Genomic DNA, 9,154 nt, shown 5'->3' with positions numbered 1-9,154 from the left:
TTTTTTGAGGGAGGGATGGGAAGGGACTCCTCTCCACTTTGAGTGGCGTGTATTCACACGTGCTTACATTACTTGTGTGGTACCTAGTCTGCACTGTGGTGGAAAGGGAGGAGGAGGAGGAGACAACGTGCCATGAATGCGTCTCTGTTTTAGGCCTTTTTTTAAAAATTATTTTTCTGTGGTGCGCTTCTCTGGGTGAGGTTGTCGGGATGGAGAGGGCAACGTGAAACTGAAAGGATGCAGACAGATGTGGCCGTTTTTGACTGGAAGACGCAGCCGTTTGATGTCATCCAATCAATGATTTGTGAAACCGTTAGGCGGCTTGACGAGGCACTGGGTCGGCCGCCGTTCCCCAATCCCTCACGAGAGCAGTGCCGCTCACTTGCGCAGTCGCTTGTCTACATGTTGCGTCACACACAAAATAACGGTCATATAGTGGCCCTAGCCGAATCCCCTGAGGTGAATATGACGCTTCCGGTACTCTGTGCCTCCTTAACAAATGGATCTGAGGGATGTAAACCGTGTTTAGTGCTGATGGAGCTTCTCATTGAGGCGTTGATGTATGTGCATGCCCTCTCCTTGTATCCGCTGCAATCGACGCTTAAGGACGCTAAGGCGGTGCTTCCATTTTCCCCTGTGACATTTAAACTTTTTACTGTGGCAGGTGCCATCGATGTGGATACCATGCATTTTTTTCTCGGCATGGATCCCTCACCAAAAGTGCAGCCGAAGCAACAGAAACTACTAAAGGGAAATCGTCGAGTGGAAGGATGCAAAAAGGATTTACCGATGGATACGCATAGCGCCCTCAAAATGGGGGTTAACGCTGTTTCAAGTGACATGCTTAACGCCGCATTGGATATGGTTTTCCCATCCGATTGCATGGAGGTGCCTTTATCACTCTTTAATACCCCAGCCAAGTTTCAACAAGTCATTGGAAGGGATAGTGAGTTGGCTGCCCGTGTGCTGGGTGTGTATGGTGATCATCTGCTTACAAATCTACGCCCCCTAACTCTTCTTCACTGCCTGGATGTACCTGTCCTTGACACTTTCGTTGACGTTGTTCAGATGCATGGTGCGAGTGTGACATTGCTCACAGAACCCGTCTTTACAAATGTTCCTTTGCTGGAATGGGGTCCTAAACGATTGCCAGATCTCCTTCGCTACTGCGTGGAGCGTAAAGTACGGTGTGAGGAGGCCTTTGCAAGCCTAGTGGTGTACGTTTTTCTCTACAAGCTTCTGGTCATGTGGAGGGAGGCGCACAGTCTGTCCTTGTTCACCATCGAGGAGGAGGCGAAGGTGTGGATCTCCGTATTGAAGGTGGTGCAGTTGCTATTGCTTAACGTGGGCGCCGCAACGGAAGTTGAGGTTGAACAACTCCTCAAACCGCTCAGTGTGCTTGCTGAACTTGTACGGCGGAGGCACACGATAACGGAGGTGAGAGAAGTGGCGTGCACCGTGTCGCATGCGGCTGTGAGGCCCGTATTGGAGATGCTGACAGCCTCGCTCACGGCAAAACGAAAGACGATATGCACTGCGACCGCAGGAAACAGTGGATGTGGGGGAAATAAAAAGAAAGGAGGAAGGCGCAACAACACGCCGTCAGCGTTGTCTGCCCAAGCGGATTCCATGGATTATTGTTGCAAATGCATCGCAGATTTTTTTTGCTTTTCTTTTTTGCCTGACACCACCACCATCTGTTGTGGAAACGGATGCCTCCTCCGCGGAGTGCGTTGTGGAATCGCTAGCGGCTCATCTCCTCCAGCTTGCAGAGAGTGGCGGTGGGAAGCTGCCGCAGGCCTGTACGTGGGAAAGCTACCTGAATCTTATTCTTTCAATCATAAGCCCTTGGAACGAAGGTGCTCACGTGTCATGGATGGGACAAAAAACGATGTCTGCTTTTCGCTTTGCCGTGTCTGTCACACGCCGACTAGAGTGTTGCGGAATCGTTGCCCAGCGAATGCCTGATGTCTACGCCTCACCGCGGTGGGCACCAAACGATTACAAGGCACTTCTTGAAACTTGGCTGAAAGGCGTATCACGCCTGGAGGACTTCTACGCACCTGCTGCTATTCTGTCGCCTACACAATCAGTCGGGATTGTTTTTAGTCTCCTAGATGACGATCGACGTCATGAACTGGTGAAGCTGCTGCTGAGCGCAGACCAACTGATGATGGCTCTCATCCCCGCATTGCACAACGCGCTGACTGCGGAGCATGCCGACAATCCTGCGGAGAGGCCAGTGGCAATAACAGCCGCAGCAACGGGGCGGGAAGGCCTCCTGCAGCTGCAAGATGAACTCCTTGGCATCGTGGAGGTTCGAGACAAAAAGATGGCGGAATACAAGCATAAAGCGGAGGAGACAAAACAGTTGCAGATGCTAGCCGAGATGCTGAAAAGGGAAGAGCTGAAATCGAGGTCTAAAGCCTTTGAAGAAGAACAGCGGAAACGTCGGTGCATGAAGGAGGAGGAACTTCAACGCATTGTTAAGGTGAGGGAGGAACGGGAACGGGAAAGAGAAGAGCGGCGGGCAACGGAACGGCATGATCAATTGGAGAGACGCCAAAAATCTCTTGTAATTCTACAAGAAATGGCTACCAAGACGAAGGCGGAGCGCTTGACAGAGCAACGAGAGCGTTTGTTGCGGTATCGTGAGCGTGTCACCATGGACTCTCGCATTTTATCGTTTCTGGAGCATTTGCAGTTGACTCCCTCCAGAATCATGCACCTGTTGGTGACACTTCGTCCACACCTCCCTCGCATGACGTACGATGATGTATTGGAGTTTGTGGTGACGGGAAACCGCAAGGTTCCCAGTGACATGCACGCTGTTGATGAGCAGATCAATAATCGACTTAGTGGTGGCGACGCACACGTCGGGGAAACCGAGAACGGTGCACAAGAAAACCGGTTTTTTATTGTGGATGAGGGTCCTTCTTTCTGGGACAGTGTGATGCGAATCGTGGCGAAGCAATCAGACGGTCAGATAAGGAGCAACCACATTGATGCAGGGAAGGAAGAAGGCGAGCGCTATTTGTCTCGCGGAACTTCTGGTCTTTTTTTTCATAGAAGAGTAAATGCGGTTCTTGACCTTTTTGACTACACCATGGGGACAAATGAGACGGTGTCCGATCCTTTGCCCTCATTGAATGTGCGGAGCGCCTCCAGAGTACTTGAGAAGGAAGCGCTGATCGGCACTGAATTTTGTAACGGACGAGAGGCGTTGTTGGCATGCCAAGAACGGGGGTTGTGCGTCCTGCATGACAATGTTTGCACACTAACAGCATTAGGGTTTCGCTACCATTACCCGTTTCATGACCCGGAACAGATGCTTGGAGTACAGCTTGCACGACGACGTGACAAAGCAAGAGAGGTGATGGTGGAGCAGCGGTGCGCCAACGTTGAGGATGAAGATCACGGAGAGGAAGAAGAAGAAGCGTTGGTGAGGGATGGAACAGATGACGAAACCATGACATCTTCTGCACATGATAGCACGGTTTGCTTTACGGATGAACTTGTTTGATACGGAAGTCAAACATCGAAAATGAGACTGATGAGAGCGTGTTGGATTGTTTTTTCTTCCCCCTCTTTATCCTGTTTTTGTTTCTTTCTCATTCTATATCACTAATGCTACTACTATGGCTGCGAATTAAAATGAATGATGTTTTTTTTTTTTTCATCTGCATCTTTTGCCAACAACAGCGAGTGGGAGGTGGTGGGGGAAGCGGGGACTTGCTGTTAGTGGTCCGATTGGGTTTGTGGAGAGCGAGGAGGAGCGATGGAAGATAGCAGTGTGGAACTCTTCCTTGATGACATACATAGTGACGGAACTTCTTCATGTGACTTCCCTGCAGTGCATCGAAAAGAAAAAGATAGCAAGGAGGAGGAGGAGGAGGAGGAAGAAGAAGGGATTGTGTGTATTCCGTATTTGGCGCCGCCGCGATCATTGACGTTTGGTGAAGTAACTTTACTTCAACCTTCCCTTCCCCGCAAAGGCGAAACCGCGGTCACAGCAGAATCTGTGGAAGATTGCCCTGCTGCTCACAATGCCGCACAAAAATATGAGGTAACTGCATCAGAAGCTATGCTGGAAGCAGAAACCAAAGATAATAAGACTATACTGCAGGTACAGCTTGAGTCTCTTTTTGAAGACTCTTTGACTGCCACTTCCTCTGCTTCTTCTTTGCAGACGATTCCGGTATGCAACTATCTTCTGCGGAATTATCTGGGTGTTGCCTCTGGTCAGTTTCGTCAAGGCCAACAGGAGGTGGTGTTGTCAATTCTGCAGGGTCGCAACACGCTGGCGGTGTTTCCCACAGGATGGGGCAAAACACTTTGTTTTGAGTTTCCCATTCTTGTGTATCGCCTGCTTTTCGAAGCCAAGTTTAGGGCATGGCAAGACCTACAACACTCAAACGCATCATCGTGGGCTCAGAGTGAGCCCCCAGGAACCTTATTTGCGGTTATTGTGTCTCCATTGCTTTCCCTTATGGCCGATCAGGCGGGAAAAATAGACAGTGGGGGAAACCTAAAAACAGCCATTCTTTCCTCTGGTACATCGTCTTCGCGGGAGGAGACGATTTTGCATGAGTTGGCCTCCCCAATGTGCTCTATTGATTTGTTGTTCGTATCTCCCGAACGGCTTGTTCGTCACAGTGAGCTGCGAAGTGTGCTGGAGCAACATGTCCGTCGAATCGCATTTATTTGTGTGGATGAAGTACACTGCGTGTCCCAATGGGCCTATGACTTTCGACCCTCCTTCATGTACGTGCACCGCGTGTTAGAGGGTCTTGGCAGCGGTGGTTTCACAAGTGGTGAAGGGAGAAATACGCCCCCGTTTTTGTGTCTCACAGCGACAGCAGCACCATCCGTTATTGATGACCTCAAAATTATGTTCCGTATTGAACGAAGTGTTACCGTGCCGTACCACCGTGAGAATATTCAACTAGAGTCAGTTTTTCTACTGAATGCTGGGTGTCAGAGACCACCTACGCAGCGCACACTGCAGGATAAACTATTGCAAGCTGTGCTAGAACTACCAAAACCAATGCTCGTGTACGTCCAGACACGTGTGGATGCCGATGAGTTGGCGGCGTTTCTTGTGTCCAAGCTTGGCACCGTGAGGATTGAAAGGAAGGAGAATGGTGGAAATGGCACAACTTCCTCCATCTTTACAAGTGCCACACATGAGAAGATGAGAACGAGGGGTGGTTTACATACCGAGGAAGGTAATGCTCGCATCATTATTCGAAGCTACCATGCTGCTCTCGACCGCCATGTACGGAGAAAGACACAGCAGCAGTTTATGCAGCACCATATTGATGTGCTTATCGCTACCGTGGCGTTTGGGATGGGCATTGATAAGGCTGACATCCGCTCCGTGGTTCACGCCTCGGCGCCGAGCTCCCTTGAAAGTTACGTGCAAGAAACCGGTCGTGCAGGGCGTGATGGTCAAAAATCGTTTTGTCGCCTTCTGTACAACCCGTTTGATTATTACACACTTCGTTCTCGCACCCTCGCGTCCTGTCTATCCCTGTTAGAGATGGAGGCTATCGTGCAGTGTATTCTTAGCAACCCCACCACCCATGTTGGGGAGAAGCTTACGATGATTTCCGTCTCGAAAATTTCAGAGGAGCTTATTATGAGTGAAGAGACAATAGAAACTGTTCTCTTTATGATTGTTTCCCAGGAACGTGGGGTGTTGCATGGGTTACAGGGGACGGCACCGATGGGGTACCGTGTGACTCACGCAGCTGCAGAAGTAGTTGTCAACCCCGACCATGCAACAAAGCGAAAGCGAGGGCGTGAGGCAACGGGATCGTCAGGCGTCAGCGGTGTTTTGGCACAGCTTGAGGTACTCGATGGGGTGTTTGAACTCTGCCGACAAAATAAGAGAATCGAAAACGTTGTGACCGCAGCCAACGCGCTAAAGTTGTCGTTACGAGACTTTCAGTTTAGACTCAATGATCTTATTGCGGGTGGTTTCGTCTCGGTTCAGCGGCTGACGCCGGCGTATCTCGTCTCGCTTGGCGACAATTTTTCGGAGGGGGCAGCGCCTGTTGGGCAGAGGGCGATGGCGGAAAGACTGTGGCAAGCGCATCACAGGCGACTTGAATCCATGCAAAAAGCGCTTGAGATGACCTTCTCCGTCCTGCAGAACCCAACGCATGAGTCGGTGCGCAAAGGCCTTGAGTGGGATGCACGGCAAGCCACAGAGACGAGCGGCCTTACACTGACGTGGCAACCACCACCGAAGAGCCTCACCAAGGTGGAGGCAATATCGATTGCGAACGATTTTGTTGAGAAAAATCGTCCGCGCATTTGTTCTGCGTATGAGGCGGCCCGGGCACTCCTTGGTGTTCTCCCCAAACCACTGACGAGTCACGGGAAGTATGCCGGTGAACTCCCACTTGGTGCGAGCTGGTACGTGGGGTCGCCATACTTTGGCCTCTTGAAGGAGTTTGACCTGCAGTGGCTGCTGAAGGTGCTCGCCCCACACAGACTGGACGAAGAAGGGTTAATGGGGATGACTGGTCGACTACCAACTGTCTCACAATAAAATCGTTTTTGAACTCTTTTTTTTTTTTTTGTGCACGTGTGGTGTATTATTGTTCCTTGAGAGGAGAATAATTGTGGTGAAATTGTCTTCTGCAGGAGCGGGGCGTACAACTTTTGTTTATTTATTTTTCCTTGCCGTTCCTTCTTCCTTTCTTGCCCTCTCTCGTACACACGCACACACATACGAGATCCCTGTACATATAAAAAAGGAGGGTAATAATCCGCAAGTAAGTTTTTTTTTTAAAAGTTAACATGAGGTGTTGTTATCGATTAAGGGGGCAGCAGGCGGCGGTGGCGGTGGCGGCTGGGTTGGGGGAAGAAGAGCAGGGGAGGCAAACCTCGCTTCCACCAGAGCAACCAGTCTACTTGAAGCCAAGCCGAAGTCGACGCCGTAAGGCAAGTTTTCTCTTCACACGAATGCGTGATAAGCCGCCTGCGTACGCATTTAAGGCGCCGCCTCTTGGAACGGCATTACCGCTTTTTTGCATTACGTCTTCATCGTGTGAGTACTACGCCCTGCGACTGCCGCTTTTGAAGGCGGGTTTTAGGCGCATTCCCACTCAGGCCAATCTCATTATTCCGAGTAACCTTCTTTGGGGACGTTCCATGCTGTTACATTCTGGTATGGGTGCCTCCCATTCTTCTGCTTCCCCTCCTCCTGCACCAGCGTCCTTTTCTTCGTCGTCGTTATGCATGTCGCAAAATTCAGACATTTCTGCTGATCTTATCGCTCTCGACATGTCATCTGCTGCGAAAAATGAGGAAGTGGCGACCCCCAACGTGGGTCGAATGGTGTGCGATCACCAACGCTTTAATCACTTCCCACGCAGTCATGTTAACGTGGGATGTAAGTGGGGACTAACAACGTGTTTACGTCATGCCTCTAAATCACTTGAGGCAGCTGGAGAAAAAACAGGGCCTTACGATTTTATTCCACGCACGTGGTTGTATCCAGATGAAAAAGAAGAACTTTTAAAGGTCTTAACTGAGGCACCAGCCACACAACGTTTTATTTGGAAACCCGCACGTGGTAGCTGTGGCCACGGTATACTTACCTGTTTGGGTGGCGCTAAAAATGCACCATATTGGGAGCGTCTGGCAGCGGAAATTGAAAACCGCCTTTTGACGGATCTGCCACTCTCTGGCACGGGGGGGCGTAAGTATGTTGTGCAAGAATATATTGAGGATCCTCTATTGCTTAACCGGCGCAAAACCGATCTTCGTCTTTACGTGGCTGTGACCAGCTACGATCCTTTGACCGTCTACCTTCATGAAGAGGGTCTTGTGCGTCTGGCGGCGCAAGAATATTGCAGTAGTGGTGCCGAATTTCGCTTTGATCCCTTTCGTGATCTCACAAATTATTCCGTGGGAAAACGCTGGCATACACGCCTCAAACAGCCTTGCAGTCAAGGAGAAGAGATGAATACGGTATCAGACCTTTCTTCCGCTACGAAGCCCGCGCCACCGTTAGAGCTTAAGAAAAGTCTTAATGAACTATGGGTGCACATTGATACCATGTATCCCCCTTCGCTGAGCATAATACCGAAGACAAAGCCGCCAAATTCCATGCTGCACCGACGCATGTCAGAGAAAGTGAAGGAGAGCATTGCACTTGTGATTATCAAGACTCTTCTAGCTGTCAAACCTCGTTTGACTGCCGCCACATGTGGCATATCCTTTCCGGGTGGTTTTTTTGAGCTTTACGGATTTGATTTAATGCTCGATGCCAAGCTCAAGCCATGGCTTGTCGAGGTGAACACGTTGCCTTCCCTTGCTAGCACCTCCCCTTTTGACTATACGGTCAAGACGAATGTTGTGGCCGATCTTCTGAACCTGGCCATGATTGAACCATTCGAGCGTTCTGCATCGTGCTTTGGCGCACTGGATGACGGTGTGTGCTGCGCTGGCCTTTTTGACCCACTCTCAAAAGAAGCTGCCGAAACTGTGCATCGGTGGCGCGGCAGCACGAGTCGCGACAGCTTATCGTTGAGTGATCGTGAGACGAGGGAGGAAGTGAGCCTTCGTCTGCAGGACGAGTTGGACTTCTGCGGTGGATTTCAGCGCATTTTTCCACCCTTGCCTTTGTCGCAAACACCAACCATGATGAACGAGGTGGACGTTTTTTCCCGTTGTCTTTGTTTCTCTAAAACTGACGCTTGGGCTTTGGAGTCGTAACGCACGCATCCTGTGTTACTGCGCCCAGGGTTGTTTTTGTTGTGTATGAATGCCTGCCTGACTGTGTGCCTGTGTGTGTGTGTGTGTCTTGCAGAGTGTATGTGTCATGTGTCTGAAAAAGCATGACCTTATTTCCAGACACACACACACACACACGCACACAGTCAGGCATGCATTCATACGATTACACCCAGACAGGCAGACTTAAAACGGTGGATGAGGAGAAAAGCATTGAGCTTGAGTGTGGCAGAAACAGATTCCTATGGGCTAACATGAAGCTACATACCTACATACACGTTTGTGCATATTCCATGACACACCTATATGGCAATGCATGTTACAAATTAATTAATTGTCTCTTCATGCACAAGGTAAGCGCCTCTCTTTCTATCCCTATGTAATATTTCCTACGTCTCTTGTG

General features: G+C 50.1%; 4 protein-coding genes across 4 annotated transcripts, besides 2 other annotated features; all 4 read left to right on the top strand.

Moving 5' to 3' along the window:
- Positions 1–237: 237 nt before the first annotated feature.
- TraAM80_01994 (uncharacterized protein) lies at positions 238–1,968 on the top strand (the record flags this gene model as incomplete). Its single annotated transcript, XM_029379014.1, has 1 exon — positions 238–1,968. One exon carries the CDS (start codon positions 238–240, stop codon positions 1,966–1,968), a length of 1,731 nt encoding a protein of 576 aa, XP_029241143.1.
- Positions 1,969–2,170: 202 nt separating this feature from the next.
- Positions 2,171–3,523, top strand: TraAM80_01993 (uncharacterized protein; the record flags this gene model as incomplete). Its single annotated transcript, XM_029379013.1, has 1 exon — positions 2,171–3,523. The coding sequence occupies one exon, from the start codon at positions 2,171–2,173 to the stop codon at positions 3,521–3,523; it is 1,353 nt and encodes a 450-aa protein (XP_029241142.1).
- Positions 3,524–3,778: 255 nt separating this feature from the next.
- On the top strand, positions 3,779–6,559 carry TraAM80_01992 (ATP-dependent DEAD/H DNA helicase recQ family-like protein; the record flags this gene model as incomplete). The annotated part of the gene is made up of 1 exon (XM_029379012.1): positions 3,779–6,559. One exon carries the CDS (start codon positions 3,779–3,781, stop codon positions 6,557–6,559), a length of 2,781 nt encoding a protein of 926 aa, XP_029241141.1.
- Positions 6,560–6,810: 251 nt separating this feature from the next.
- TraAM80_01991 (putative tubulin-tyrosine ligase-like protein) lies at positions 6,811–8,733 on the top strand (the record flags this gene model as incomplete). The annotated part of the gene is made up of 1 exon (XM_029379011.1): positions 6,811–8,733. One exon carries the CDS (start codon positions 6,811–6,813, stop codon positions 8,731–8,733), a length of 1,923 nt encoding a protein of 640 aa, XP_029241140.1.
- Positions 8,734–8,764: 31 nt separating this feature from the next.
- Positions 8,765–8,848: a microsatellite.
- Positions 8,849–8,868: 20 nt separating this feature from the next.
- Positions 8,869–8,896: a microsatellite.
- Between the last annotated feature and the right edge of the window lie 258 nt (positions 8,897–9,154).

This window comes from Trypanosoma rangeli (assembly GCF_003719475.1).
Source record: "Trypanosoma rangeli strain AM80 chromosome Unknown Tra_15.4_contig_00043, whole genome shotgun sequence".
Lineage (NCBI taxonomy): Eukaryota > Euglenozoa > Kinetoplastea > Trypanosomatida > Trypanosomatidae > Trypanosoma > Trypanosoma rangeli.
This window is presented reverse-complemented; position numbering and strand designations above follow the sequence as displayed.